Genomic DNA, 27,998 nt, shown 5'->3' on the forward strand with positions numbered 1-27,998 from the left:
TTTGTGAAGCTATATAGACATTGTATCATTTGTGATTAACTATTCTAGGTACTTTTTACCTAGTTTATTTTAACTGTTTGTATTGGATATAATATACCTTACTAGGATACGTTGAACACTGTATTAACATGTTTTATGAGTCCCATTATATGCAGTTTTTGCATTTTTACTCTAATAAGTAAATAAGTGGTTTATTTACAACCTGTATGGAGTTACCAGCTGGCTCCTTGCTCGTAGGATTGATCAGCACGGTTCTGTACCTGTGTGATACAGTGACGCTAAGCCACATTACTGTTGAGAAGCGTCACATGACCATGAAGGGGGAGTAGGCGGTGACCCGCTCATGTGATATGCCCCCCATGGGGACTGAGGGGAAGGCGGAGAAAACCATCTGGTTTCTGGACGTAGTAGCACAAAAACCCGAAAGGCCTCGTTCATGATAGGAGGCTGTCACAAACGTAGCAGGTGGAGCAGCGGCACACTGAGGTGAGTTAGCCTATAGGTATCAGTTTTCTGTATCGCTAATTTCATTGGGCCTAGATGCCCTGTTGATTGAAGACTCCGACCTATTGTGTGCTAAAGCTATTAGAGACAACAGGTGGTTCGTACGTTACCTACAGGCATATAAGAATCCCATGTGTTTTAATCACAGTACACGAAGGCTGGAAGAAACGCTGTGTTGCGCGAAACGGCCGTTGCCTCTAACGGGTTTACTGTCCTTACCCTCCTCCCTTGCATGTCCACTTTGTGAGTATTTTAATTTTTTCACTTGGAAAAGGAAGAAACACTAAGTATTACCGAAGATTGATGGGTGCCGTCCATTTCCTTATACTCTCATTTCTAATTGTCTGTATCACCTATATCAAGGACTTGAGCACTATCAGATTCAGGTTTTGTCCCTACATCCACGTGAATTTCTCATACTAGGCACCTGTATGGAGTCCACTACTTGTGACTTATCTTGAATAACATTAGGTGGTGCCGTTGTTGTCTCTAGATATTAGTGTCATTAGTTATCTGTCTTTAAAATGTCCTAGTTTTTGACAAACCATTCAATTTTTCATTTCAGTCAACTAATTCCAGTTTAATTACAGGAACCCAGATGCAGTAGACAAACTTAGGTGTAAATCAACTTAAGTCTCCCAATAGTTCCGTAAGAACATAGGGACTAGTTGGGGCTACTTTTTATTTTTACTTTTTGCAACTTTTTAATCGAAAAGTCCCAATCCCCCCCCCCCCCCCCATGAGTACATTGGTCTGTGTAGATCTTTATTTCCTTTTTTTTATTTCTTACTCTATATGTATCTTTTCCTTTTTCCAGCGATGTATTAGGGATTTTCTGCTATTACGTGTATGTTCCGGTAGACCAGGAGAGGGTAGTGCCGCGCTAGGCATTGGGACAGCGCAAGGCATTGCTGTTCCGAACTGCCCCGAATAGTGCTTTGCAGCCGGTCACCTGGATTTAACAAAAAGCTGAAGCCTCCTGATAGATCTGGTGAGCTCCGGGGACAGGGCCAGCATCATATACTGGCGCATTTTATGGCAGCGTATGATAAATGTGACATCTGCATGTCTATTTATCTACCTTTATCACATATGACTTCACATTTTACCTCATACATAAGCTGCCTTATACTCAGAGATCATATTAATGACCTAAAGCAAAATAGAAGCTGATCTGTGATTGGTTGCTTACTGCCACAGCAGCCAACAGACAATGGCCCCTGCATATGTTGGTTAATAAGTGTATTTTGGAATTTGTGGGGGGGGGGAGGATATTTTGACTCAAAACCTAGTCTATGATGTTCCCTGAGTCACATGGAGCGACTGTGCAAAATTTGGTTAATGTTAATGAAACGGTGCAGATTCCTTTAGCGGACACACACATACATACATACATACATACACACCCACATGGGTGACTTTTTTCTTAAGATATACAATAGCTTGTTTTAACTAATGCCTTTATTTCTGTATTCTGCTGTGCCATATCTATAGTCACATCCACAGCTCCCAGGGAAAAAGCAGCATTCACTCATCACAATTCACTATGCATTAAGCTCATCGTGAGAGCAGAAGACACGCACACAGCCATGTAAACAAATATAGCTGCACAGTGAGCCACAATCCCTCGAGAGTTCATTTTTGAGGGCTACATTTGTAATACGTATATATCATGATGTTGAAAAACTTTAAAGAATAAAACCTATTTTACAAAATTGTTGTATTATAACCTTACAGCTGCATAATTTTACTACAGAGATATTCAACCGTTCTATCAATTCTATCTAATAACACTAGTTTCTAAGCTTAATAAAAGAAAATCTGTAAAAAAATCTGTAAACATAAATTGACCTAAAAAACCACTACCGGTATGTTTTCAAACAGCTACACACTTTCTGGATCAATGATGACAAACCTTTTAGACACCGAGTGCCCAAACTACAACCAAAACCCACGTATTTTTCGCAAAGTGCCAATGCGATAATTTAAGCAGTTACTTATTACTCCTTACTCTGTCACAGGTTTAAATTGTATAGGCACCCGAGGACATCAATACAGTAGAAAGAAGGAGAAGAAGTTTGGATCATCATTGTAGCTCCCTTCTAGGGTCCTGGGCTGCCTGGGACTGCAAGAGGCCTTGAGTCCTGTCTGGTGAACCCTGCCCTTGGTTGATGGCAAGGGCACCCATATAGAGGGCTCTGAGTGCCAACACTGTTCTAGATCATGTTTCTTACATGGTCCAGCATGATGACATGGCCTGGAAAATCAACATAAAATTAAAATGTATATTGATTGTATAAATGGAGGTATGGAGTTTGAGCTCTGAACTCCCTGCCTCAGAGTGTACCTCTCTTTGTAATTGGAGGCCCTTCATCTAGGAGCATCACCAATCATATCTCCAGGGCCATGATGAAGATGATCACAGGTGACTTTCTAATGAAGGAGAACTTTACTTCAGTGTTAAACTCTCCACCTCTATTATTTTATACAACCAATTCACATCTCACTTCAAAGTAGATGTTGCCACTATGCTGGGCCATGAAAGAAACATGATCTGGAAGATGTTAGGCTCTGCTTGACAACACACTGATAGCTGTTTATTAGATCAATTTCTCCTGACAGGTTCCCTTTGAGGAACCCTTTCCTTTATTATTTTCCATTTATGCATTACCTTAATGACATTCTGCTGATATTTTTACAGAGAAGGTACTTCTGCTGTACAGTCAAAGAAAGGTAATGATGTTTTCCAAGATTTTAGTCTTTGCTATTGAAAAAATTCTCTACTAAAAATAAAAAATAGCCTTAAAAAACCATTTAAAATACAGAAAATGGTGTTTTAAAAACCTAATAAACTAGCTGCTATACACCAAAACTGTACACACAGATAGACAATACATAAAAAGGTCATTAAATGTCAAATCCTTTGTACCCCAAAAGGTGCCATCAAAAAAATGAATCTCAAACCTCATAAAACAAGCCTTCATGCAACTATAAAAATTTAAAAGGCATTTGGAAGTTGGGGGTGAAAAAACTGAGTAAAAGACAGTATGGTTTAACTCTGTTGCTCCATTTTCAATTCATGTCAAACGAATTTGTCAATGCCATTGCTTTTTGAAGTTTTTAACAATATCTATTAAGTCTCATGCACATGAAAGTGAAATGGGGACAGGTACTAGCCATTTTTTTCAGCGGTTAGCACTCATCCCCATTTGCTTATATGGGTTTATATCTACAGGATCAATTCTATTGCCCCAAGCATGCAGCAACTGCCTGGACCAAAAAAGATAGACCCAGTCCTTTTCCTGCCAAAGGTTGTGCATTGAGTGGTCTATTTCTATTGTCATCATGCATGAGGGCCATTCACCCATCAATGACAGTCGGGATCCAAACATTGGTCCATGGGACCATTGTTTATGTCCTGAGGAATTACACATGTAGTATACAGATAGGGTTAAGCTAATATTTTACCATTCTCGACTGCTGATTTTGGTTGTGTTGCGTCATTTCCTTTTCTGGACTAAATAGTCAGATAGAGCCAGATTACGAGTACATACAAGTTGAGTAGTGTATACCTGCCTTTCATTACTATATAATAAATAGATTACAGGCAGTCCCCGGGTTACATACAAGATAGGGTCTGTAGGTTTGTTCTTAAGTTGAGTTTGTATGTAAGTCAGAACTGTATATTTTATCATTGTAATCCCAGCCAGAACTTTTTTGGTCTCTTTGACAATTGGATTTTAAAAATGTTGGGTTGTCATAAGAATCAATATTAACACTAAAGCTTCATTACAGACACATTTGATATCTGTTACAGATGATCACTGTAGCCTAGGACTAAAGCCCAATAAATTACCAATATCCAGATGTCCGTTTGTAACTAGGGGTCGTATGTAAGTCGAGTGTTCTTAAGTAGGGGACCGCCTGTATATCATGTTTACCACAAATATCTCAGAATAAATATAAACCAATCTTGGAAATGAGATGGTTGTTTCATTCCATTTTGTAGCATGTTGTAAAAAGAAACCCACAAGAGTTGTTGGCGGCCAAATAGCACTTACACTTCAGGTATAATTATCAATTTCCACAAGCAGTTCTCATCCGTTTGGTGAAAAAGGTGGAAGATAGAGGCATGTAATGCAGATAATTATCAACTGTTACCGTTATTAACAGTTTATTTTCATGGCACAACATTGCTCTGGGGATAATAGAGCGGCTGGGCACCTCTTGGCTTCTAACCTTTTTCTGTTTTCCTGCTTATTCTAGTCAATAGAGGATGTTATGATGATTGACTATTTTGGTAGTAAGTTCTCTGTTCTTTGTCTTCAAAGGTGGATTTAACTTGTATCCCATCAGTTTTTTTACATACATCATTTATTAAATTAATTGGGGGAGATTTATCAGAACTGTCTGAGGTAAAACTGTTCTAGTTGCTCATGGAAACCAGTCAAGTTTACACAGTAGTGTAAGTTAATTTTTAACCCCTCACTTTACAATTTTACTAGGTGTTATTGATGTTTTAGCTCCTACATAATACAGAATGACACTCTGCTAACTCACCTATGACACAAAAACACTCTGCTAAGTCACCTATTACACACGCTGTCAGCGCTGCTATACCCCCTTTCCCTGCTATAAAGACTTTATCTTGTCTGTAGCTTGTAGAGTAAGTCTGTGTGCGCTGATACTTGCCAGTAGGAGGTGTTTGTGAGTGTCTGTGTGTAAGCTTCCCTTGTAATGGAGGGGGAGGGGCAAAGAGCACACTGCATCGTGTAGACAGGAGAAGCTATTCATAAAAAGAATCTGCCCTGCCCGACCATAGAAGATAAAAGATTAACGGTCAGATCCCAAGGCAACCAAAATTGTATACACCAGGCCTGATAGAGAAAGGTTGGAAATTTATCTGTGAAATGCTGTATTTTTGTTAAATACAGTGAATTAGAGATTGTGCTAGTTATGAAGAGTATATTTAAGAATGGTGTCTTTGTGGCAATACCCCTTTATATAGGACCCAAAACCAATAGGATAATTTATATTTGACACTCATTTTAATTTTCCACTTTCCTAGTGTGCCACCATATGAAAACATTTACTGCTACAGTAGATCACATAATGGTGGGCTACAGCTGAATAATATTGTATTTTATATAGGTTTGAAGGCAGAAGATACAGGCTTGTCAGATTCATGTTTGTAATGTACTTTACATGGGAAATATGATATGTCAAGATATATTAGTAGCTGTACATGCAAATGCCTCGTATCACACATAGAAAAACACAATCTAAACAAATTAAGGAACTATTGGGAATGTAATGCCATGGATATGTAGCAATGCTGCTATATAATGATTAACAAGCCTTGGAATAACAGGGGGTCACCTTGATGCTGGGGTAAATGTGCAAATATAATATAATAATAAATTGAAACCAACTATCACACCTCAACAGAAAGAGGCAGCACAAAGAAGCACAGCTGGGCAGCGGCCAGCACATGCATATTATAATGCTGATCACTCTTTCATATACATACAGAGAAATCACAGGCCGCTAATCATGTTTTCCAGGTCCTTAGCTGTGCCTTGCTGAGGGCTCCATTCAGATATTCACCGTCTAGGAGACTGGCTTTTTCCAAGCTTTTCAAGAACTGTGTGACTTCATATAGTTACAGGTTTATTTTCAGAAAGTATTTCTGAAATGTTCAACGCATTACATTCTATATTGTACATATAGACTTTTTTTTATTAAAAACATGTCTGTTTAATTTCATTTATTGTGTGTCACAGCAAAGCAGATTAGCTTCAAGGTCAGCATCTCATCTAACCATGTTCTGCTCTTCCCACTAAAGGTTTTCAGCTAAAATGTACTCACATGCATATAGTACAAGTAGGCTGTGTTATGGCTGACCATGGCCGCCATGATATCGAATGTCTAAAGGATCTGACCTAAAATGTGTTCTAGTTTGGTTGTATATATTTTTACTGAATGCTAGACTGAATGAAATGATCTACGGATATTTACACATAGGCAATGGTCATACTATGGGCACTATCCTTATGTTTACAGAGAAGACAATAAATGACCACCTGAAGCAACAAGTTTTATGTCTTGCCAACCTCTACTCACACCATTTGCATGAGCAACCACTCACACCAAGAATACTGTATTTTACTGATCAACCCTTAGCAACAGACAACAGTGTTCAGAACATCACCCATTGACAATTTGGCTTTTCGATGCTGTTCCCGTATCTTCAACAGAGGTAAACAGGAGTTACAGAAAAGAGTGGTACAATAAGATACACAATTTCCATAACTCCCATAGTTATTGATACAAGGTAGCTCACTCAGACATGTTATTTCCATAACTCCAATTCACCTCAATTGGAAACAACTTGGCATCAATGTGTCAGCATTGTTAGGGGCACACAGATTGTCATCCAGCATCCAAAGTTATTATTAAAGAGGACCTTTCACTACCTGTTCCAACTCCAACTATTTCCTGATTGTGAAGCAGTTTGGTACTCTATGGTGCTAACATTAGGCAAAGAGTTGGAGTTGGTGGAAGGTGCCCTTTTGATGGCAGTGGATGGGTCTTCCCTTACCTAAACATTGCTTTAAATGAAGTAGGTAAAGAGAAAAATCCAAGCTCTTATATCCGAGCTTGTAGCTAACTAAAGTCAATCTAATTATGGCAATAGAATATCTACTAGGATTGTAGGCATAGCAACTGCAATAGGGCCCTCAGATGTAAGGTGCATGGGTAAAGGAAAATTGCATGATAATTTGCATTTATAACAAGCATTACTTTAAAAACTTTTAGATCCATAGTAATCTGGCCTTTGTATATTAAAGAAAATCTACAATTGAAATTAAGCATCAGAAACAAGGGGCACTTTCTCCTTGATCCAGGCACTGTGACTGTAATAATCTTCTTAGAAAGAATCTTCTTTTTAAAATTATTCTAATGAGCCAGAAGGACTCCGGGGGTGTTACCGTGCTGTATCTTCACAGGATGCTACACTGTGTAGGAGCAGTTCCCCCCCCCCACTGTGTGAGATCACAGCAGGCAGAAGAAGGTTGAAGTGGCGAGGGAGTAGGGGAAGGATGAGAGGCGCTCCTGCACAATGTAACAGCCTGTGAAGCCATGTCAGGTAATGCCTCCCACAGCCCTTCTGGTATCAGCTTAAATATAAAAGTTGATTTTAGAAGGAAGGATAACAAATATAAGAAGATTACCACAATCACAGTGCCTGAATGTATGAGTAAGTGTCCCTGGTTTATCCATAGTTTATTCTGATAGTAGATTTCCTTTAACTCTTCTATGATACATTACTTATAATTACATAATCTGTATGCTGTGAAATCACTGTTTAATTCCTCTACTATAAATTATGTGCATTATGTTTGACACCACTGTGCATATATCTTCTCCATGAGAATTGTACTGTGACTTCACCGTGTGCATTATTTTAGTACTGTGACATCACATTAAGATAGTCACTGTTTATGAAGCTCGTGAGATCCCAGGGTTTGTCATCCCTTTCCTGTGATCTCACTTTATAGTGACATAACTGCATTTATTATCCGGCTATCAATAAAACATTTAAAATAATACATGTGCATTCAAAGAAATAAAATACGGTAATCACGTTTCTATGTTCTGAAATGAAGGTTGCTATGGTGAAGTGTATCCCCATCACAAGTTTTGTTAAGGGACTTCATGGTTCAATGTCATGCCCCAGCCATTAGACAATGTAGAACAAAGCAATTGCATTGTATATTACGTACAAGGTATTGAGAAACACATCAGCAGACAAAAAGGTTCAACCCTGATATGCTGGTAATGTGATTCCTGACCAGATGTCCAGAAAAATCCACACATCTAAAAAACAACAAATAATTGCATGTACTGGCTCTATAAAGGTTATATTATATACTGTTGTTCCATGTGTCCCAATGATTTATTATTATTATTATAGTTATAAGCCCTGATGGTGGTGAACCATTCAAGCCATATCGTTTGTCCAGAAATCAGAGCGCGTTGTTGTGGTTAAGTAACAGTGGCCCCTCTTATTATCTTATTAGGACACTGTTCACATTTGTGACTTTTTCCATTGCACTACTCCATAAAAGTGAAAATACTGAGAGTGCAGGATCCCTGACATTATGCACAACAACCGTACTCAACTGCTCTTATCAATTACCATGGTATTTCTCTGGCTTCCAGGACCCAGCATTTTATTGACACATAACCATAGCATTCTGGAGCCTATTTTTTTGTATTTTGACACCTAATAGAATCCCCAATGTAGACACGAACAGAGTTAGACTCAACAGGTTCTTGTATAATCAGAATTGCATATGTAGCCGTGGCAGCACTTACCCTGGCGGCTCTGGAAGAATAAGGATCTTCAAATAAAGCCCACATGCGGGGCCGCAGCCTTCTCCAGCGCCCAGCCTTTCCATCTGGACCCACAACGTCTTCTATCCCAAGTCTCTTCCCTAAGTCTTCCTCATCCTCATCGATAGGCGGTGGTTCACCAGTAATCAGGTCTGGGGTCTCAAATATATCTAGTGCTTCCTCTGCATCACGGTGTTGGCGATAGGTCATCCAGCAACAGGGCTCCACGTCCGTTTCATCAATGCCCCAAAATGCAAGTTCCTCCTCAAACAAGGGTCCACACACATCCGCTGGACAGTGCAGCTTACCTGTGCGATAATAGTTGAGAACATACGCAAAGACCCCCGGATGGCGATCAAAAAAGAACTCGTTGCCACGAAAAGTGCCCTGGTAGGAGCCTGGGACTGGTTGCTGGTCCAATCCTGGGTCGCTGTGGGATTCGCATGCTAGTAATGCCAACCGAGTCCCAGGCACGGTCTTTAGAGTACTCCTATATGTTTCGTGCCTGGTGCCCCCCACGTTGAGGATTATCCTCTCATTCTCATCAATCTTGCCCATAGCTCTGGATTCGACATGACGCGCATGGGTGGCAGGAGAAAGGAGCCTGCAGTAGTAGAATAGACAGTGAAGAGACAGAATGGGTTAAATCAAGGCAGCACCTCCTTTTCTTACATACTGTTGTGTATAAAACAGACGCAGAACAACCTTAAACTTGTTGACCTCCAGTTAGCAAGAAGTTCTCCAGCTCCTTCCTACCTGTCACCCAGCACCCGCCTCTCAGCTGAAGTCACTTCCAATGTTCTGATCAGTCACCTTCCTATAGTATACACCACAACCCATCTCTGTGGATAAAGATGTTATGTCCTCCTACAGGTTGTAAGCACCACCCAGAGCCCCATTCATACATACATGTAACATGCATCTGCCTGTACAAAGACAAAGCTTCTCCATACCTCACACAAGTGCCCACAGCATGTGCCAGCCTCTCCTCATCCTCCCTGGAAGGATCAAAGGCAACGAATCGATCTACAAGTGCAAACTACTTGTCTGTTTTATGAATGGCTATTCCAGCTCCAACTCCAAAGCTTTGTTATTCCTATATGTCCATCTCAGTCCATTTCATGGAGCATCTTCCTCCGATGTCATCTGCTGGAAGGATGTCAGAACCACAACAGGCGGTAGCCATGAGATATATGAGCACAAACAAAGACTCCACCACCTCCTGGAGGAATGACAGAAACAAGTGTGTGCTGGAGAGTGGAGAAGATCGTGTGCTGGCTCCAGGAGGTGTAGATGCTGAGGATGTCTCCTCCTGATCTAGAAGACAGCTGGAGGAGAGGAGCTGTCCTCTCAGCACTAGCACACACCCTCCGATGGTGACATCCTCCGAGCTGCAGCGAGGTCACACGTACTTTTATCTGGAGGGAAGCGTCACCTAGTTACAGGTGAAATCCCTGCCCGGGCTCAGACTGCTTGCGTCTATTCCGAGCTCCTGCCAGTGTTCACACGGGGTGCCTGCTGTGCACAGCTAAGATCGGGGGAGATCTGCAACACTAGGAGGTCACACCAATGCCTGACTGACTGCCATCACAGGGAACTACAGGTCCTGGAAGTCAGGCTTCACCTGGAGACAGGAGGATATGACCTGCATCATTCACCAGGTTCCATAGAGGAGAGATAGTTTTGTGACCTCGACAAAACTCTTCTTTATGGAGGTATTAAAAATTATAACATAGCTTTCCAACATTAGAGAATGTAATAAAATAAAATTATCACTCCGTTCCAGCACCACTGCTTTAGTGTAGTGTCCGGCATTGCCATATATACACCTTAGTACACACATAGATGCCGGAATTGATTTAGGACTTTTTAAAGGTCAATTGTTGTCTTGTTCTACTTTTTGACTACTATTCTACTATTTTACAATACAAAGTTGCTTTTCTGCAGCTCCCAATTACCCAGTGTTCTATGACCTGCTTTATCACCCCTGCAGCAATCACATCTTTAATACCAGACAACTAGAGATGAGCGAACATGCTCGTCCGAGCTTGATGCTCGGTCGAGCATTAGGGTACTCGAAACTGCTCGTTACTCGGACGAATACTTCGCCCGCTCGAGAAAATGGCAGCTCCCGCCGTTTTGCTTTTTGGCGGCCAGAAACAGAGCCAATCACAAGCCAGGAGACTCTGCACTCCACCCAGCATGACGTGGTACCCTTACACGTCGATAGCAGTGGTTGGCTGGCCAGATCAGGTGACCCTGGGATAGACTAGCCGCTGGCCGCGCTGCTCGGATCATTCTGTCTCTGGATGCCGCTAGGGAGAGAGCTGCTGCTGCTCAGGGAAAGCGTTAGGGTGTTCTATTAGCTTACTGTTAGGCAGGAGTGATTCTCAAAGAACCCAACAGCCCTTCTTAGGGCTACAATAACGTTCTACTTTTTTTATTTTAATTTGCATCTTTTACCATTTTGTGAGGAATTAGCAGGGGGACTTGCTACCGTTGTGTTTAGCTCTTAGTGGCACACATATCCATAGCAAAGACCGAAGTGGGAAAATTCAGTAGGGGTTGGATTTCTATTAGGCAATAACTCAGTGTCATCTCATCTGGCATAGTACTGTGCTTCCTTTGATACTTGGCTAGAAAATAGCCATAGGAGAATACAAACAGCTTCTTGAAGCCTACAGTAGCGTTCTATATATTTGATTTCTGGTTGATCTGCTGGTGGCTGTAGTTTCTGCAGTGCATGTACTTGCCAATTCTGAGCAATTTGTAGTGAGACTTGCGACCGCTGTGTTCTGCGCTTAGTGGCGCACATATCCATAGCAAAGGCTGAAGTGGCAAAATTCAGTAGGGGTTGGATTTCTATTAGGCAATAACTCAGTGTCATCTCATCTGGCATAGTACTGTGCTTCCTTTGATACTTGGCTAGAAAATAGCCATAGGAGAATACAAACAGCTTCTTGAAGCCTACAGTAGCGTTCTATATATTTGATTTCTGGTTGATCTGCTGGTGGCTGTAGTTTCTGCAGTGCATGTACTTGCCAATTCTGAGCAATTTGTAGTGAGACTTGCGACCGCTGTGTTCTGCGCTTAGTGGCGCACATATCCATAGCAAAGGCTGAAGTGGCAAAATTCAGTAGGGGTTGGATTTCTATTAGGCAATAACTCAGTGTCATCTCATCTGGCATAGTACTGTGCTTCCTTTGATACTTGGCTAGAAAATAGCCATAGGAGAATACAAACAGCTTCTTGAAGCCTACAGTAGCGTTCTATATATTTGATTTCTGGTTGATCTGCTGGTGGCTGTAGTTTCTGCAGTGCATGTACTTGCCAATTCTGAGCAATTTGTAGTGAGACTTGCGACCGCTGTGTTCTGCGCTTAGTGGCGCACATATCCATAGCAAAGGCTGAAGTGGCAAAATTAAGTAGGGGTTGGATTTCTATTAGGCAATAACTCAGTGTCATCTCATCTGGCATAGTACTGTGCTTCCTTTGATACTTGGCTAGAAAATAGCCATAGGAGAATACAAACAGCTTCTTGAAGCCTACAGTAGCGTTCTATATATTTGATTTCTGGTTGATCTGCTGGTGGCTGTAGTTTCTGCAGTGCATGTACTTGCCAATTCTGAGCAATTTGTAGTGAGACTTGCGACCGCTGTGTTCTGCGCTTAGTGGCGCACATATCCATAGCAAAGGCCGAAGTGGCAAAATTCAGTAGGGGTTGGATTTCTATTAGGCAATAACTCAGTGTCATCTCATCTGGCATAGTACTGTGCTTCCTTTGATACTTGGCTAGAAAATAGCCATAGGAGAATACAAACAGCTTCTTGATCTTGAAGCCTACAGTAGCGTTCTATATATTTGATTTCTGGTTGATCTGCTGGTGGCTGTAGTTTCTGCAGTGCATGTACTTGCCAATTCTGAGCAATTTGTAGTGGGACTTGCGACCGCTGTGTTCTGCGCTTAGTGGCGCACATATCCATAGCAAAGGCCGAAGTGGCAAAATTCAGTAGGGGTTAGATTTCTATTAGGCAATAACTCAGTGTCATCTCATCCGGCATAGTACTGTGCTTCCTTTGATACTTGGCTAGAAAATAGCCATAGGAGAATACAAACAGCTTCTTGATCTTGAAGCCTACAGTAGCGTTCTATATATTTGATTTCTGGTTGATCTGCTGGTGGCTGTAGTTTCTGCAGTGCATGTACTTGCCAATTCTGAGCAATTTGTAGTGAGACTTGCGACCGCTGTGTTCTGCGCTTAGTGGCGCACATATCCATAGCAAAGGCCGAAGTGGCAAAATTCAGTAGGGGTTGGATTTCTATTAGGCAATAACTCAGTGTCATCTCATCCGGCATAGTACTGTGCTTCCTTTGATACTTGGCTAGAAAATAGCCATAGGAGAATACAAACAGCTTCTTGATCTTGAAGCCTACAGTAGCGTTCTATATATTTGATTTCTGGTTGATCTGCTGGTGGCTGTAGTTTCTGCAGTGCATGTACTTGCCAATTCTGAGCAATTTGTAGTGGGACTTGCGACCGCTGTGTTCTGCGCTTAGTGGCGCACATATCCATAGCAAAGGCCGAAGTGGCAAAATTCAGTAGGGGTTGGATTTCTATTAGGCAATAACTCAGTGTCATCTCATCCGGCATAGTACTGTGCTTCCTTTGATACTTGGCTAGAAAATAGCCATAGGAGAATACAAACAGCTTCTTGATCTTGAAGCCTACAGTAGCGTTCTATATATTTGATTTCTGGTTGATCTGCTGGTGGCTGTAGTTTCTGCAGTGCATGTACTTGCCAATTCTGAGCAATTTGTAGTGGGACTTGCGACCGCTGTGTTCTGCGCTTAGTGGCGCACATATCCATAGCAAAGGCCGAAGTGGCAAAATTCAGTAGGGGTTGGATTTCTATTAGGCAATAACTCAGTGTCATCTCATCTGGCATAGTACTGTGCTTCCTTTGATACTTGGCTAGAAAATAGCCATAGCAATAGGATAGCATTGTTTGGTTTTAAAAACTCAAAAAAAAACAAAAAACACAAAAAAAAAAAAAAAAACACAAAAAAAAACAAAAAAAAGTAAAAAAAAAAATAAAGTTATAACTCTCATTTTAAAAATGTTTAACCCGAGGGCTAGGGGTAGAGGACGAGGGCGGGGACGTGGGCGTCCAACTACTGCAGGGGTCAGAGGCCGTGGTCCTGGGCGGGGTGAGACACCACCTGCTGATGAGGGAGCAGGGGAACGCCGCAGAGCTACACTCCCTAGGTTCATGTCTGAAGTTACTGGGACTCGTGGTAGAGCACTGTTGAGGCCAGAACAGTGCGAACAGGTGATGTCGTGGATTGCTGACAATGCTTCGAGCAATTTGTCCACCACCAGTCAGTCTTCCACGCAGTCCACCCATGTCACCGAAATCGCCACTCCTCCAGCTCCTGCACCTCAGCCTCCTCCCCCCCAGTCTGCCCCCTCCCAGGAAAATTTGGCATTTGAACCGGCATACTCTGAGGAACTGTTTTCTGGACCCTTCCCACAGTCACAAACCACTTGTCCGGTTGCTGCTGAGCAATTTTCCGATGCCCAGGTTTTCCACCAGTCACAGTCTGTGGGTGATGATGACCTTCTTGACGTAGTGTAAGTGTGTAAAGAGGTGTCCGACGATGAGGAGACACGGTTGTCAGACAGTGGGGAAGTTGTTGTCAGGGCAGGAAGTCCGAGGGGGGAGCAGACTGAGGGATCGGAGGATGATGAGGTGACAGACCCAAGCTGGGTTGAGAGGCCGGGTGAACACAGTGCTTCTGAGACGGAGGAGAGTCCTCGACCTGAACAGGTTGGAAGAGGCAGTGGTGGGGCCAGACGGAGAGGCAGGGCCAGAGCTGGTGCATCAGCGCCACTGTCAACTAGTGAAGCTCCCGTGGTGAGGGCTCTTGCGGCGAGGGCTAGATCTTCAGAAGTGTGGAGGTTCTTTAAGGAAACACCGGATGACCGACGGACTGTGGTGTGCAACATTTGCCAAACCAGGCTCAGCAGGGGTTCCACCACTACTAGCTTAACTACCACCAGTATGCGCAGGCATATGAATGCTAAGCACCCCACTCAGTGGCAACAAGCCCGTTCACCTCCGGCCGTGCACACCACTGCTCCTTCCCCTGTGTCAGCTGCTAGTCAGCCCCCTGCCCAGGACCCTGCCACAAAAACCCCATCGTCGCCTCCACGATCCTCCACAGCATCCACCAGCGTTCAGCTCTCCATACCCCAGACGCTGGAGCGGAAACGCAAATATAGTGCAACCCACCCGCACGCCCAAGCCCTTAATGTGCACATCTCCAGATTGCTTAGCCTGGAGATGCTGCCCTATAGGCTAGTAGAGACCGAGGCCTTTCGCAACCTCATGGCGGCGGCCGCCCCTCGGTATTCGGTCCCCAGCCGCCACTACTTTTCCCGATGTGCCGTCCCAGCCCTGCACCAGCACGTGTCAGACAACATCATCCGTGCCCTGACCAACGCCGTTTCTGACAAGGTCCACCTGACCACGGACACGTGGACGAGTGCTGCCGGGCAGGGCCACTATATATCGCTGACGGCACATTGGGTTAACTTGGTGGAGGCTGGGACCGAGTCTGACCCTGGGGCTGCTCATATACTGCCGACGCCGAGGATTGCGGGGCCTACCTCGGTCCAGGTGTTTCAGGCCTACTATGCCTCCTCCTCCTCCCACCCCTCCTCCACCTCCTCCTCCGAACTACCATCCGTGGGCACGGCGCCATCAGTCGGTAGCTCTAGGCACAGCAGCAGTGCCGTCGCTAAGCGACAGCAGGCGGTGCTCAAACTGCTGAGCCTAGGCGACAAAAGGCACACCGCCCAAGAGCTATTACAGGGCATCACGGCGCAGACTGATCTGTGGCTGGCACCGCTGAACCTCAAGCCGGGAATGGTTGTGTGTGACAACGGCCGTAACCTGGTGGCGGCTCTGCAACTCGGCAGACTGACACATGTGCCATGCCTGCGTTTCCTCAAGACATACCCCAATCTGTCTGATTTGCTCACGAAGGTGCGCCGCATCTGTGCGCATTTCAGGAAGTCCAGCCCAGATGCTGCCACTCTCAGGGCAGCGCAGCGCCGCCTCCAACTGCCCGCTCACCGACTGTTGTGCGACGTGCCCACGAGGTGGAATTCAACACTGACCATGTTATCCAGAGTTTACCAGCAGCGCAGAGCGATTGTAGACTGCCAGATGTCAACTTCCACCAGAACTGGTAGTCAGGTCAGTCAGCTTCCTCAAGTCTACAATGAGGAGTGGACGTGGATGTCTGATATCTGTCAGGTGCTGAGTAACTTTGAGGAGTCAACACAGATGGTCAGTGGCGATGCCGCCATCATCAGCCTCACCATCCCGCTGCTTGGCCTGTTGAAAAACTCTCTGGTCAGCATGAAGTCGGAAGCTTTGCGCTCGTCACAAGAGACGGGGGAAGAATATTCCCTTGTTGATAGCCAAAGCACCCTGAGGTCTGTTTCTCAGCGCATATCGGAGGAGGTGGAGGTGGAGGAGGATGAGGAGGAAGAGGAGGAGAATGTTGGCGAGACACAAGAGGGGACCATTGTTGAGTCCTTCACTGTTCAGCGTGTATGGGCAGAAGAAGAGGAGTTGGAGGAGTTGGAGGAGGAGGAAATGGACAGTCAGGCCAGTGAGGGGAGTGAATTCTTACGCGTTGGTACTCTGGCGCATATGGCAGATTTCATGCTAGGCTGCCTATCCCGTGACCCTCGCGTTCAAAGAATTTATTCCAGCACCGATTACTGGGTGTTCACTCTCCTGGACCCACGGTACAAGCAAAATCTTCCCACTCTCATCCCTGGAGAGGAAAGGAGTGTGAGAATGCATGAATACCAGCAGGCCCTGGTGCACAAGCTGAAACAGTATTTCCCTTCTGACAGCGCTAGCGGCAGAGTGCGTAGTTCTGCGGGACAAGTAGCGAGGGAGAGTAGGCGAGCAGGCAGCTTGTCCAGCACTGGCAAGGGTACGCTTTACAAGGCTTTTGCCAGCTTTATGTCACCCCAGCAAGACACTGTCACCTGTCCCCAGTCTCGGCAGAGTAGGGCTGATCTTTACAGAAAGATGGTGAGGGAGTACGTAGCTGACCATACCATCGTCCTAAATGATCACACAGCTCCCTACAACTACTGGGTTTCAAAGCTGGACATGTGGCACGAACTGGCGCTCTACGCCTTGGAGGTTCTTGCCTGCCCTGCCGCTAGCGTCTTGTCCGAGCGGGTTTTCAGTGCAGCTGGTGGCATCATCACCGATAAGCGTACACGCCTGTCGACTGACAGCGCTGACAGGCTGACGCTTATCAAGATGAATAAAGCATGGATTTCTCCTAATTTCCAATCTCCAGCAGGTGAAGGAAGCTCAACCTGAATAATTTATCCACTCCTCCTCCTCCTCCTCATTTTCCTCCTTCTCCTGCTCTTTGTACAGTAAAGCAGAGGAAACTGGCTATTTTTTGACAGGGCCCACTGGCTCTACCTATAGTACTTTATGCATTTAATTTTTCTGGAGGGCCACCTACCCGGTCCTCTGTTTGAAACAATTTTTGTGAGTGCCACATACAGGCACTCAATCTATTCCATTTTTCTGGAGGGCCACCTACCCGGTCCTCTGTTTTAAAAAATTTTTGGGACTGCCACATACAGGCACTCAATCTATTCCATTTTACTGCAGGGCCACCTACCTGCTCCTCTGGTTTGAACAATTTTTGGGACTGCCACATACAGGCACTCAATCTATTCCATTTTACTGCAGGGCCACCTACCTGCTCCTCTGGTTTGAACAATTTTTGGGACTGCCACATACAGGCACTCAATCTATTCCATTTTACTGGAGGGCCACCTACCTGCTCCTCTGGTTTGAAACATTTTTGGGACTGCCACATACAGGCACTCAATCTATTCCATTTTACTGCAGGGCCACCTACCTGCTCCTCTGGTTTGAACAATTTTTGGGACTGCCACATACAGGCACTCAATCTATTCCATTTTACTGGAGGGCCACCTACCTGCTCCTCTGGTTTGAAACATTTTTGGGACTGCCACATACAGGCACTCAATCTATTCCATTTTACTGCAGGGCCACCTACCTGCTCCTCTGGTTTGAACAATTTTTGGGACTGCCACATACAGGCACTCAATCTATTCCATTTTACTGCAGGGCCACCTACCTGCTCCTCTGGTTTGAACAATTTTTGGGACTGCCACATACAGGCACTCAATCTATTCCATTTTACTGCAGGGCCACCTACCTGCTCCTCTGGTTTGAACAATTTTTGGGACTGCCACATACAGGCACTCAATCTATTCCATTTTACTGCAGGGCCACCTACCTGCTCCTCTGGTTTGAACAATTTTTGGGACTGCCACATACAGGCACTCAATCTATTCCATTTTACTGGAGGGCCACCTACCTGCTCCTCTGGTTTGAAACATTTTTGGGACTGCCACATACAGGCACTCAATCTATCCCATTTTACTGGAGGGCCACCTACCTGCTCCTCTGGTTTGAAAAATGTTTGGGACTGCCACATACAGGCACTATCCAAATTAAATTGTCTCCATAGCAGCCTCCACACGTTGTCTCCATTGCTACCTCCAAAAGTCGTCCATATAGCTGCCTCCATACATCGTCCCTTTATCAAACGAGGTGTGTCAGGCAGAAATTTGGGTTGTTTTCATGGATTCCACATCAAAGTTGTTAACTTTGTCGCCACCCTGCTGTGTAATCCCCAAAATATACTGGCAAACTTTTACCATTTAGGGATATTATTTCAGCGCTTCTTGCGCATCTGTTTACATTCCCCTCACCCGGCATATCCTAAACTTATAAGAACGCTACTACACTTGATCTTATACAAAAGGTTCTTAGAAGTGCTGTTTGGGGAGTAGCCTAGAGACAGGGGCTTGGATTGGCGAAAGCTCGCCTGGCAGCGGAACGCCAGCTCCATGCGCATCATGCGCTTCTTGCGCATCTGTTTACATTCCCCTCACCCGCCATATCCCAAACTTATAAGAACGCTACTACACTTAACTTGGTGCAGGCTGGGACCGAGTCTGACCCTGGGGCTGGTCATATACTGCCGACGCAGAGAATTGCGGGGCCTACCTCGGTCCAGGTCTCAAAGGCCTACTATACCTCCTCCCACCCCTCCTCCACCTCCTCCTCCTCCGAATTACCATCCGTGGGCATGGCGCCATCAGTCGGTAGCTCTAGGCACAGCAGCAGTGCCGTCGCTAAGCGACAGCAGGCGGTGCTGAAACTGCTGAGCCTAGGCGATAAAAGGCACACCGCCCAAGAGCTATTACAGGGCATTCCACATCAAAGTTGTTAACTTTGTCGCCACCCTGCTGTGTAATCCCCAAAATATACTTGCAAACTTTTACCATTTAGGGATATTATTTCAGCGCTTCTTGCGCATCTGTTTACATTCCCCTCACCCGGCATATCCTAAACTTATAAGAACGCTACTACACTTGATCTTATACAAAAGGTTCTTAGAAGTGCTGTTTGGGGAGTAGCCTAGAGACAGGGGCTTGGATTGGCGAAAGCTCGCCTGGCAGCGGAGCGCCAGCTCCATGCCAAGATCCAACTAACATAGTTTTAACTGCAGCACCTTTAATCTACTACTAGTTCACTGCCTCCATACATCGTCCCCTTATCAAACGAGCTGTGTCAGGCAGAATTTTGGGTTGTTTTCATGGCTTCCATGTTAACTTTGTCGCCACCCTGCTGTGTAATCCACAAAATATACTGGCAAACTTTTATCATGTACCGATATTATTTGAGCGCTTCTTGCTCACCTCCTTTGGTTCCTCTCTGCCACCCATTGGTTTGAAGCCTGAGTCCATTTAGGGTATGTCGCCATGACACTCTCTAGCCTGCTGCCGCTGCCTCTGCATGCCGTCCCCTATAGTGTCAGGGTCAATTATTGGATGTTTTAGATGCTATCTAGCTTCATTCTGTCACTCTGTCATGGCCATGCTGTTGCCCATAATTTTGGCATAATGGTGCGATTATGCAGCCTCAGAGGCATCCATGCATGCTGCCCCTGCTGTTTCCTGTCCATTTCCGTGGTGTTTCCATCCTTTTCTGAGGTTCCCAGGTGTTTGGCCAAGCTTCCCTGTGCAGAGCCTTGGTCCCCTTGAAAAATGCTCGAGTCTCCCATTGACTTCAATGGGGTTCGTTATTCGAGACGAGCACTCGAGCATCGGGAAAAGTTCGTCTCGAATAACGAGTACCCGAGCATTTTAGTGTTCGCTCATCTCTACAGACAACCCCTTTAACCCCAAACTGAAGAACCTGGAAACTGTAAATCTTCTCGGAAAGAATTAAATCTTGAATTTACTGTATTTACTTTGTTTTTGGTTCCTGTTTGATGCAAGTTTTCCTACCACGTTTGCAAATAGGCAGTGAAGATCTGCAGCACTTGTAAACACACTTACATTGTGTACCCAGCTTTTCCTGAATCCCGAAAGCTAGATTTGTCTAGCAATGACATAATATGGCACTGGGGGTTTTGATAGATTTTAGCATATTTTTACTACAGCTCCACATACAGTAGTTTGTTATCCAGTTTTCTCAGGCTACTAATAATAATCATCACATTTATTCTGACCCAGTTGCTCCAAGCTCCTGAACAGTTAGAGAGACTACAAGACCCTGGGATTTATCAATGCATGACTGGGAAGATTAGGCACCCTGCAGGCTCAGAAAGCTGGTTAACATCTTCTGCAGTGCTTTGATGGACGACATGTTCTCTTTCTACTTCTTTCATACTTGTATTCCACACTTGTTTGTTTATCCAGCAAACAGGACACTTACACACAAATACTTCAAAAATAAAACTCCATGCCTTTATTTTCGGAGCGAGGTCAAATTGCAAAATTCCAACGTAACAGCTTAAAAAACACACATCAGCAACGCGTTTCAAACACAATATGCGTCACAGCCATGAGGAAGGATGCATAGTGAGTTTGAAACGCGTTGCTGATGTGTGTTTTTTAAGCTGTTACGTTGGAATTTTGCAATTTGACCTCGGTCCAAAAATAAAGGCATGGAGTTTTATCTTTGAAGTATTGGAGTCTAAGTGTCTAAACGTTCTCCAGTCCAGGAGGGATCTACAGCACGGACCAGAACCCACATGCGATGGATCGGTGAGCAGACGTTACATTTTCTTCATTGGTACTTCTTATGTATTTATTAGTCATATAGCATCCATGATCTTGTAGCTGAATAAAAAGCCAGGTGACAAATAAATCAAGTAAAAATGTTGGATTTACATAACCTGAAATTCTGAATTCTAGGAAAATTGAATTACAGATGCCTATAAAATAAAGACAGTGCTTTGCATATATATTCTATACCATACATCAAGACAACAGTGAGCAAATATGTAAATAAGCGCTCCGCCTTTCCCTTCTCTAGTCAGTTGTATGCTACACCCAGGTCCTCGCCTTAAGTCTTATATACATCAGTTATTTTTGGTTTTATACTCAGCAAGTCCTGGACATCGAGGGACAATGTTCTATTGACCTGGCTGGATCCTAGATTTTTTCCGGGAGTTTCTGGCCACTTTTCCGGAAGGCAAATAATTTCTATTTTTTATGTACAATTTATTTCTGCATTTAAAATGTAGTTTTAATTTTTTGGGAAGCGAGGCCAAATCTACATGGCACAGTCTAGGTTTTCTTTTACTATGGCTCAAGGTTTGGTTTTGAACTGTTTAGCGATATTTATTACATTTGAGACAGTACCACCCATGGCACCGCACAGAAAGGTGTCATTACCAGCCAAAAACCAACATCATGAATAACAACAAAGGAAAGAAACATTACAGGAGAAAGATCTACAAGGTAAATATGTGAGTGGGGAATTCATACTCTGAGCTCTTGCTGTTGTCAACCAAAGAGGGCGGAAAGGCCAAATGTACACAACAGGCAAGTTGAAGCACTGTGGGGCATTCTTTATTGACTTTATGCCAGTTTTTTGCTATTTTTCCCATGTGCTCCATATTTATGAGGTGTGAGCAACACAATGGGGCAGATTTACTTACCCGGTCCATTTGCGATCCAGCGGCACGTTCTCTGCGGTGGATTCGGGTCCGGCCGGGATTCACTAAGGCAGTTCCTCCGATGTCCACCAGGTGTCGCTGCTGCGCTGAAGTTCCCCGGAATGCACTGATCTTCACCAAGCCGGACCGAGTGAAGGTAAGCGCGAGTCCCACGACACTTTTTTTTTTTAAATGCGGTGGTTTTCCGAATCCGTTCGGTTTTCGTTTGGCCACGCCCCCCGATTTCCTTCGCGTACATGCCGGCGATGTGCCACAATCCGTTCACGTGCGGCAAAATACCGGGGCAATTCAGGGAAAATCAACGCAAATCGAAAATATTCGGGTAACACGTCGGGAAAACACGAATCGGGCCCTTAGTAAATGACCCCCAATGTTGGTCCTTTTCTGAAACTCAGGCTTTGCGATTCTAGGTTCCCGACACGTTTTTGGTGCAATTTTTCACTGCACAAATCGATGAGCTAAAAGCTGTTCTACTAAGTTCTATTGCACCTTCATGAATGTGGAGACATCTCTAAACAATTTGAAATCTGCAGCAATTCATTAACCCCTTGCGTCACAATTTAATATTCCAGTGTAAATTTAAAAAACAGACCCTGCACCACAATTGATGAATGCCTCCCACAAGTCTTTTCTGATGGCCAGGTTTTAATAGTGAGTTTCCAGGATTATTAATAATGGTAAAACACCATTTGTGTGTTTTAAGTTGCATTTTCCCTATGCTTTTTTGAACGTGTTTGCAGTCATCGTTCACGCAATGCACTTTAATTGCGTTTTGAAATGCCTTGCAAGTGCATCTGGAGTAATTTCTCTACATGTTTATTTAGACCTGTTTAGACCTGCATGCTAAAAAATGCAAGCTTTTAGGTTCAAAACGCATATGCATTTGGGGAGGAGATTCCCCGGCTACACCTACTAAGGACCTTGTGCCAGTTTTATGTAAGACTTTGCACATTCTTTTATGAGCAAACTCCTGTCCCGGGTATTTAAGAAGTGGCCACATCACATATGTGTCGCACATGGCTGCACTATTTTTCATGCAACTCAAATTTGGTTGTTGAAATCAGCATTCTGGTGCACAGCTAGACCATGCGCCACAATTTTCATGAAAAGTCCAACATAAGTGTGTCGCACTCCCCATGTTAAAGGTGCACCAAAAAAAGTTGGTGCACTCTGTCAAGCAGTGCAGAGAGAACTTGAGTTATGAAGAACTTGTGCCACATTTCATGAACTACAGTTTGCACAGTGTTTAGTAAATGTTCCCCAATGTATGAACTCGGCCTTAAAGGAAATAAAAATCCATCATGATCAATCAGGCACTGTGACTGTGGTAACCTCATATTTGCTATTCATGGCGTCCTCCTTCTAAAATCAACTTTTGGTTCTATGGGGGGCATTACTCAGGCTCTTACACTGTGAAAGATCACTTCCCCCCTTCCCCTTTAAAGAATACAGCAGGAAAAGAGAGAGGTGAAGTGCAGCGGTAGCAGGGGGAGAGTGAGCTGTTATCCTGCACACTGTAACAGCCTATGAAGGCAGAGCATGGAGGGATTCTGGTAAGTCCCCAGATTCCTTCTGGCTCATTAGTAAAATTTTAAAAGTTAATTTTAGAAGGAAGGAGGCCATGGCTAACAAATATAAGAGCATTACCACAGTCACAATACCTGGAACCATGGTGGACATGTATGATATGCTGGCGCTCGTGCGCATAGTCGCAGCAGGATACATCAAGAGGTGGAAGCCCCTATGAGTTTTTTATGCTTGATTTTGATGATAAATTTCCTTTATGGTCCAGCATTAGGCGGAACTAATTGTGAAAAACATCTGTGTCTCCCCCAGCTCTCCCTCATATTGTTTCCCTTTCACATTGAACCCCCCCTCATATTGTGGCCCCCCTATCTCCCATTCATGTTGTGGTCCCCCTAATATTCCCCTTATATGCTGACCCCCCCCCCCCATCTACACACTTCAACGCCCGTTCTCATCTCTCCCTCATATTGTGCCCCCCTCATATTCAGGACCCCTTCTTATGTCCCCTAATATTGTGGGCACCAGTCATCTCACCATCATATTGTGGACCCCCTCTCAACTCCCTCCAAGACTGTGACCCCTCTTATTCTCATTGTAACCCTCTCTACTGTTCTTTTGCTTTTTAATAAAAATTAAACATCAGTTACTTACCACTTCCCATCTCCCTGCAGAAGACCTCTCCTCTTCTCTGCTGCTGCTATGTGCCTCAGGGATGGCAGCAGGTGCTCTGGCTTATGCACACTTGTGGGCCTCTGCTGCACCAGTTAGCCAGTCTAAGTCTGGTAATAGCAGTGATGACCTCTTCCGTTGGCCAAGAGTCAATGGTCCCACAGCTATAGGGGCTATATTACCAACTTATCGGATCTGATGGTGGTATAGTAATTTGGACTGCGGTGGTCCCATTTAACAAAATGTCCCATTTTATTCCATTGTCTAAGTTAACCATGCAAAGAAAGAGGTTGGTATTTGGAGGACCTTTTTTACTGAATTAGGCTTACAACTATCATTTTCATTTTCCTTCCCGAGACTAACGGGCAAAAGGGACAATAGAACCAACGCCTTGAATAGTACATACATTATTTTGTTGCAGCCTTTCAAGGTAAGTGGGTGTCCTATCTGGCATTGGATACGTTCGCTGTTAACTCTTTTATTGGAATATTTCTATTCTTTTGTAATTTTGGGTTCCATACTAGGTATTCTTTATTATATTCTGCACAGGCCCACTCTCTTCTAAAGAAACATGCCAAAATCCCTGGTTGAGGTCGAATTCTAGTAGATCCCAATTGGGCATTCGAATATTGATGCACAAGAGAGGTCATAATCCAGAAGAGTGGTTCTCAGTGTCTACCAAGTTGGTCTACACAGTCACATTGGTCAGGAGGTTCCAGTGGCTCCTATGTTAACTACCTTATTTGTAGTGCTGGTCTGAGTTAAAGGGGTTGTCCACTTTCACCAAATAATTGATATTGTTTGTCTAAAGAAAAGTTATACAATTTTCCAATATACTTTCTTTATGAATTCCTCACTGTTTTCTAGATCTCTGCTTGCTGTGCCTCTATAGAAAGATTCTCTATTTGCTTCTAGTGGATAGAATTTGTCTATGGTCATGTGATGGACATAAAGGTGCGGTTATTATCACACAACTCCTATTACTCTCTGTGATAATAACGTCCCGTGCACCTGCATGTCTATCACATCACCATGGACAGATTTCTATGCAGTGGAAGTAAATAGACAAGCTTTCTATAGACACACAGCAAGCAGAGATCTAGGAAACTTTTCATTATACAAAAAATATTAATTATTTACTGAAAGTGGCCAACCCCTTAAACACCTTGAATGGTTAACCAGTTTACTCACCTGGCTTTCCCTTCTCATTACCCATCACATTATTCAGTATTGGCAGCATCGTCCAGTTGGGAGCCATCATCTAGATAGGTAAGGAAGTAGACAAGGATGGGGAGGGGATTTGTATCATAGCTTCCTCCTCCTGATCTGACAGATATTGGTTCAATAAATAAATAAAATCTAATGTATCAAGTCAAATTTGCAGCATTATAGACAACCTTTCATTGATAAACTTTTAAGCACAGCTCAAGTATAGTGATCACCTATAAACATTTTGCATACATATTTGTAAATGACATTAGCAGCTCATTTTACAAACGGAGCGAATAATTTGTACTTGTTTATTTTCCATAGTTTGTCTGCTGCAAAGATTGATGCTTTGGATCATTGCCCATTCAATAAATGCAATGAATGGAATAGCATTCTTTACTCAACATTGTGATCGCACTGTGATAAATCAAATCTCAAATAATAGTATATTTACACATGATATGGTAACTCAAAATTTTTTTACACACATTTTTTATCAACATTTTTAAATTTTACAAAAATATTAAAGGGAACCTACCACACCTTGAGAATGCTGTTGCGACACTGATGCAGAAACACATCTTGTTTAATCAATGAGCCGAGTGCTTTTGCTGAAAAAACAATTATAAAATTCTAGACCTTGGGAAAGCTGTGTGCCTACATAAACACATTACACATGGAGCTTCCTGAACTGGTGCCGAGCCAGCCACAGGAACGAGAATGCCTCATTATCATAATTTAAAATAGTTTTTTCAGCAAATCCACTCGGCTCAGGGATTAAACAAGATATGTTTAGGCTGCAGGGAGAGCAAGATCCATAAAGTCAAATCATATGGCCAAGTATCTATTAGAATTGCTTGAGGACTCTTATCTTTTAGAATTAAGGTGTTCTATTAAGCTTCTCATATGAGAAAATGAAAAAATTATAGCTCTATCCTTCTTCTTAAGAGATTCAATTCCAAGATACACAAGGACTACATGTGGGGATATGAGAAGTGAAAATTTGGCTCATGGTGGGCTAGTATTTAGCGCACCATGTTCTCCCTAGAAATAAGGCATACCCGGAATGCCAGGCTTTACACATAGGGTGTCTAACCCTCAGTTCTAAAGGTGTAACAACATGGAAACTCCAGAATAGTTTTTATCTAGACAAATTGTGACCTGTTGCTCAAGCCCAAAACTAGCTATATGTTAAATACATATAGCAACTCTTGTAAATCCTGCCATAGTGGAAGTGATGTGGTTTCCGGTTTGTTGTTCTCAGGAAATTTTAGCACTGGGGGATCCAGCCCTTAAATTATGGCTTAGAGTGGTTGGCCACTTTTCAATAAATCTCTTTTGTTAGACATGTCTTTTCATGTATATGTACCCGTGCTTCCTTTAAATTTCCATCCTTTCCTTGTTCTCGCCATGCAGCCCCTGCATATGTACATCAAGTTTCCCTCTGTCTCTGTTCCAGGTCATATATAAGTCTGTCATCCTCTGCAGCTCCTCCTATTCATCAGAGCTCTGAGATGTAAAGAAAGAAGCATGGAGGCCCTGAACACAGTACAAAAGCAAGTAGCAGTACTGCTTAATCACTTGATGAACATGTAGGAATTATCTACAAGGCAGTAAAGACACATGGGTGACCTCTTGAAGTATTCTTCAATCTTGTCCTCTGTTTGTAACAAGGCTTAAAAGCTGTGCACAAGCTAGGCCACAACTGCAGACCCACTCGCAGGTTGCCCATCTTAAAAAGTAATGCAATGTAAGTCTCATTTGTCCTATACTGTCATAGAATGAATTGGAAAGAAAAATATACTTACCAAAAACATTTTTTTCCAGGAATCCATAGGAAACCTTGCCTCCTCACCCTTAATAAACATCATTGCTGTAATGTAATGCACTCTCTCCTGTTTCCTGACTCTTCCTTATACTTGTTTTATTGTTTATTATTATATTCCTTAACAACTTATCCAAACAATTGTATTGGAGTGCACTTTTACTGTGTTGCTTCTTGTTATTTTCACTGCCTGCAAACCAATCTGGTTAAGAATTGAAATAAAAAATTATATTACAAAGTTGTTAAACATTACATTTAGGCAATGATTACTCTTGATGCATCCAAAACCAAGAGACCGCTTCAGCCCTTAATACTGTTTTATAGCAATGACAAATAATTTACAAAGAGCTACAAGTAATGGAGCTCCCATTCCAGTGAGAAGGCTCATGGGTATGTCTGTAATGAGGCTTTAGGCATAACTCAAATATACTGCCTGGTATATAATTCATGCCTCCATTCTTATGTTCAGTGAAATTGTCACGAGTTGTGAACTTCAATACTGCAGCATGCCCAACTTTTCATTTATCATGGATTTTACCCTTTGGAATGCATAATCCATCAACCCCCTCACACACCGTGGCGTAACCAGGGTTGAACCTAGCCTCTCTGCTGCCTCAGGCAAACTATAGAAAGCAGCCCTGCTGCTTTTCTCATCTCTATGGCACTGGTGGAAATAGCTGAGAGTCATACTCGGCCATCTCCATCATTGCTATAGACAATGAACAGAGCATCAGTGCACATGTCC

General features: G+C 43.5%; 1 protein-coding gene and 1 long non-coding RNA gene across 18 annotated transcripts in view; one reads left to right on the forward strand and one right to left on the reverse strand.

Moving 5' to 3' along the window:
* KCNC2 (potassium voltage-gated channel subfamily C member 2) overlaps positions 1-10,437 on the reverse strand; it is a 183,188-nt gene extending 172,751 nt beyond the window's left edge. For 9 of the 17 annotated variants that reach the window (XR_011854906.1, XM_072146733.1, XM_072146742.1 and 6 more), the window contains exons 1-2: positions 9,858-10,435; positions 8,887-9,508 (exon numbers count right to left, since the gene is read on the reverse strand). Coding sequence is in view for 15 of the 17 variants with exons in the window: in XM_072146733.1 (XP_072002834.1) it covers positions 8,887-9,462 (576 nt within the window). In the remaining 2 variants the exon portion in view is untranslated. Of the gene's footprint in view, positions 1-8,886; positions 9,509-9,857 lie in introns of all 17 variants that reach the window. The other 8 variants (XR_011854905.1, XM_072146739.1, XM_072146738.1 and 5 more) reach the window with 3 other exon arrangements.
* Positions 335-27,430, forward strand: LOC140126836 (uncharacterized). Its single transcript, XR_011854907.1, has 3 exons — positions 335-486; positions 26,888-27,178; positions 27,256-27,430. It is a non-coding gene; the product is annotated as an uncharacterized lncRNA (long non-coding RNA).
* Positions 27,431-27,998: the final 568 nt, after the last annotated feature.

The sequence above is a fragment of the Engystomops pustulosus genome, chromosome 4, assembly GCF_040894005.1.
Source record: "Engystomops pustulosus chromosome 4, aEngPut4.maternal, whole genome shotgun sequence".
NCBI classification, from domain to species: domain Eukaryota; kingdom Metazoa; phylum Chordata; class Amphibia; order Anura; family Leptodactylidae; genus Engystomops; species Engystomops pustulosus.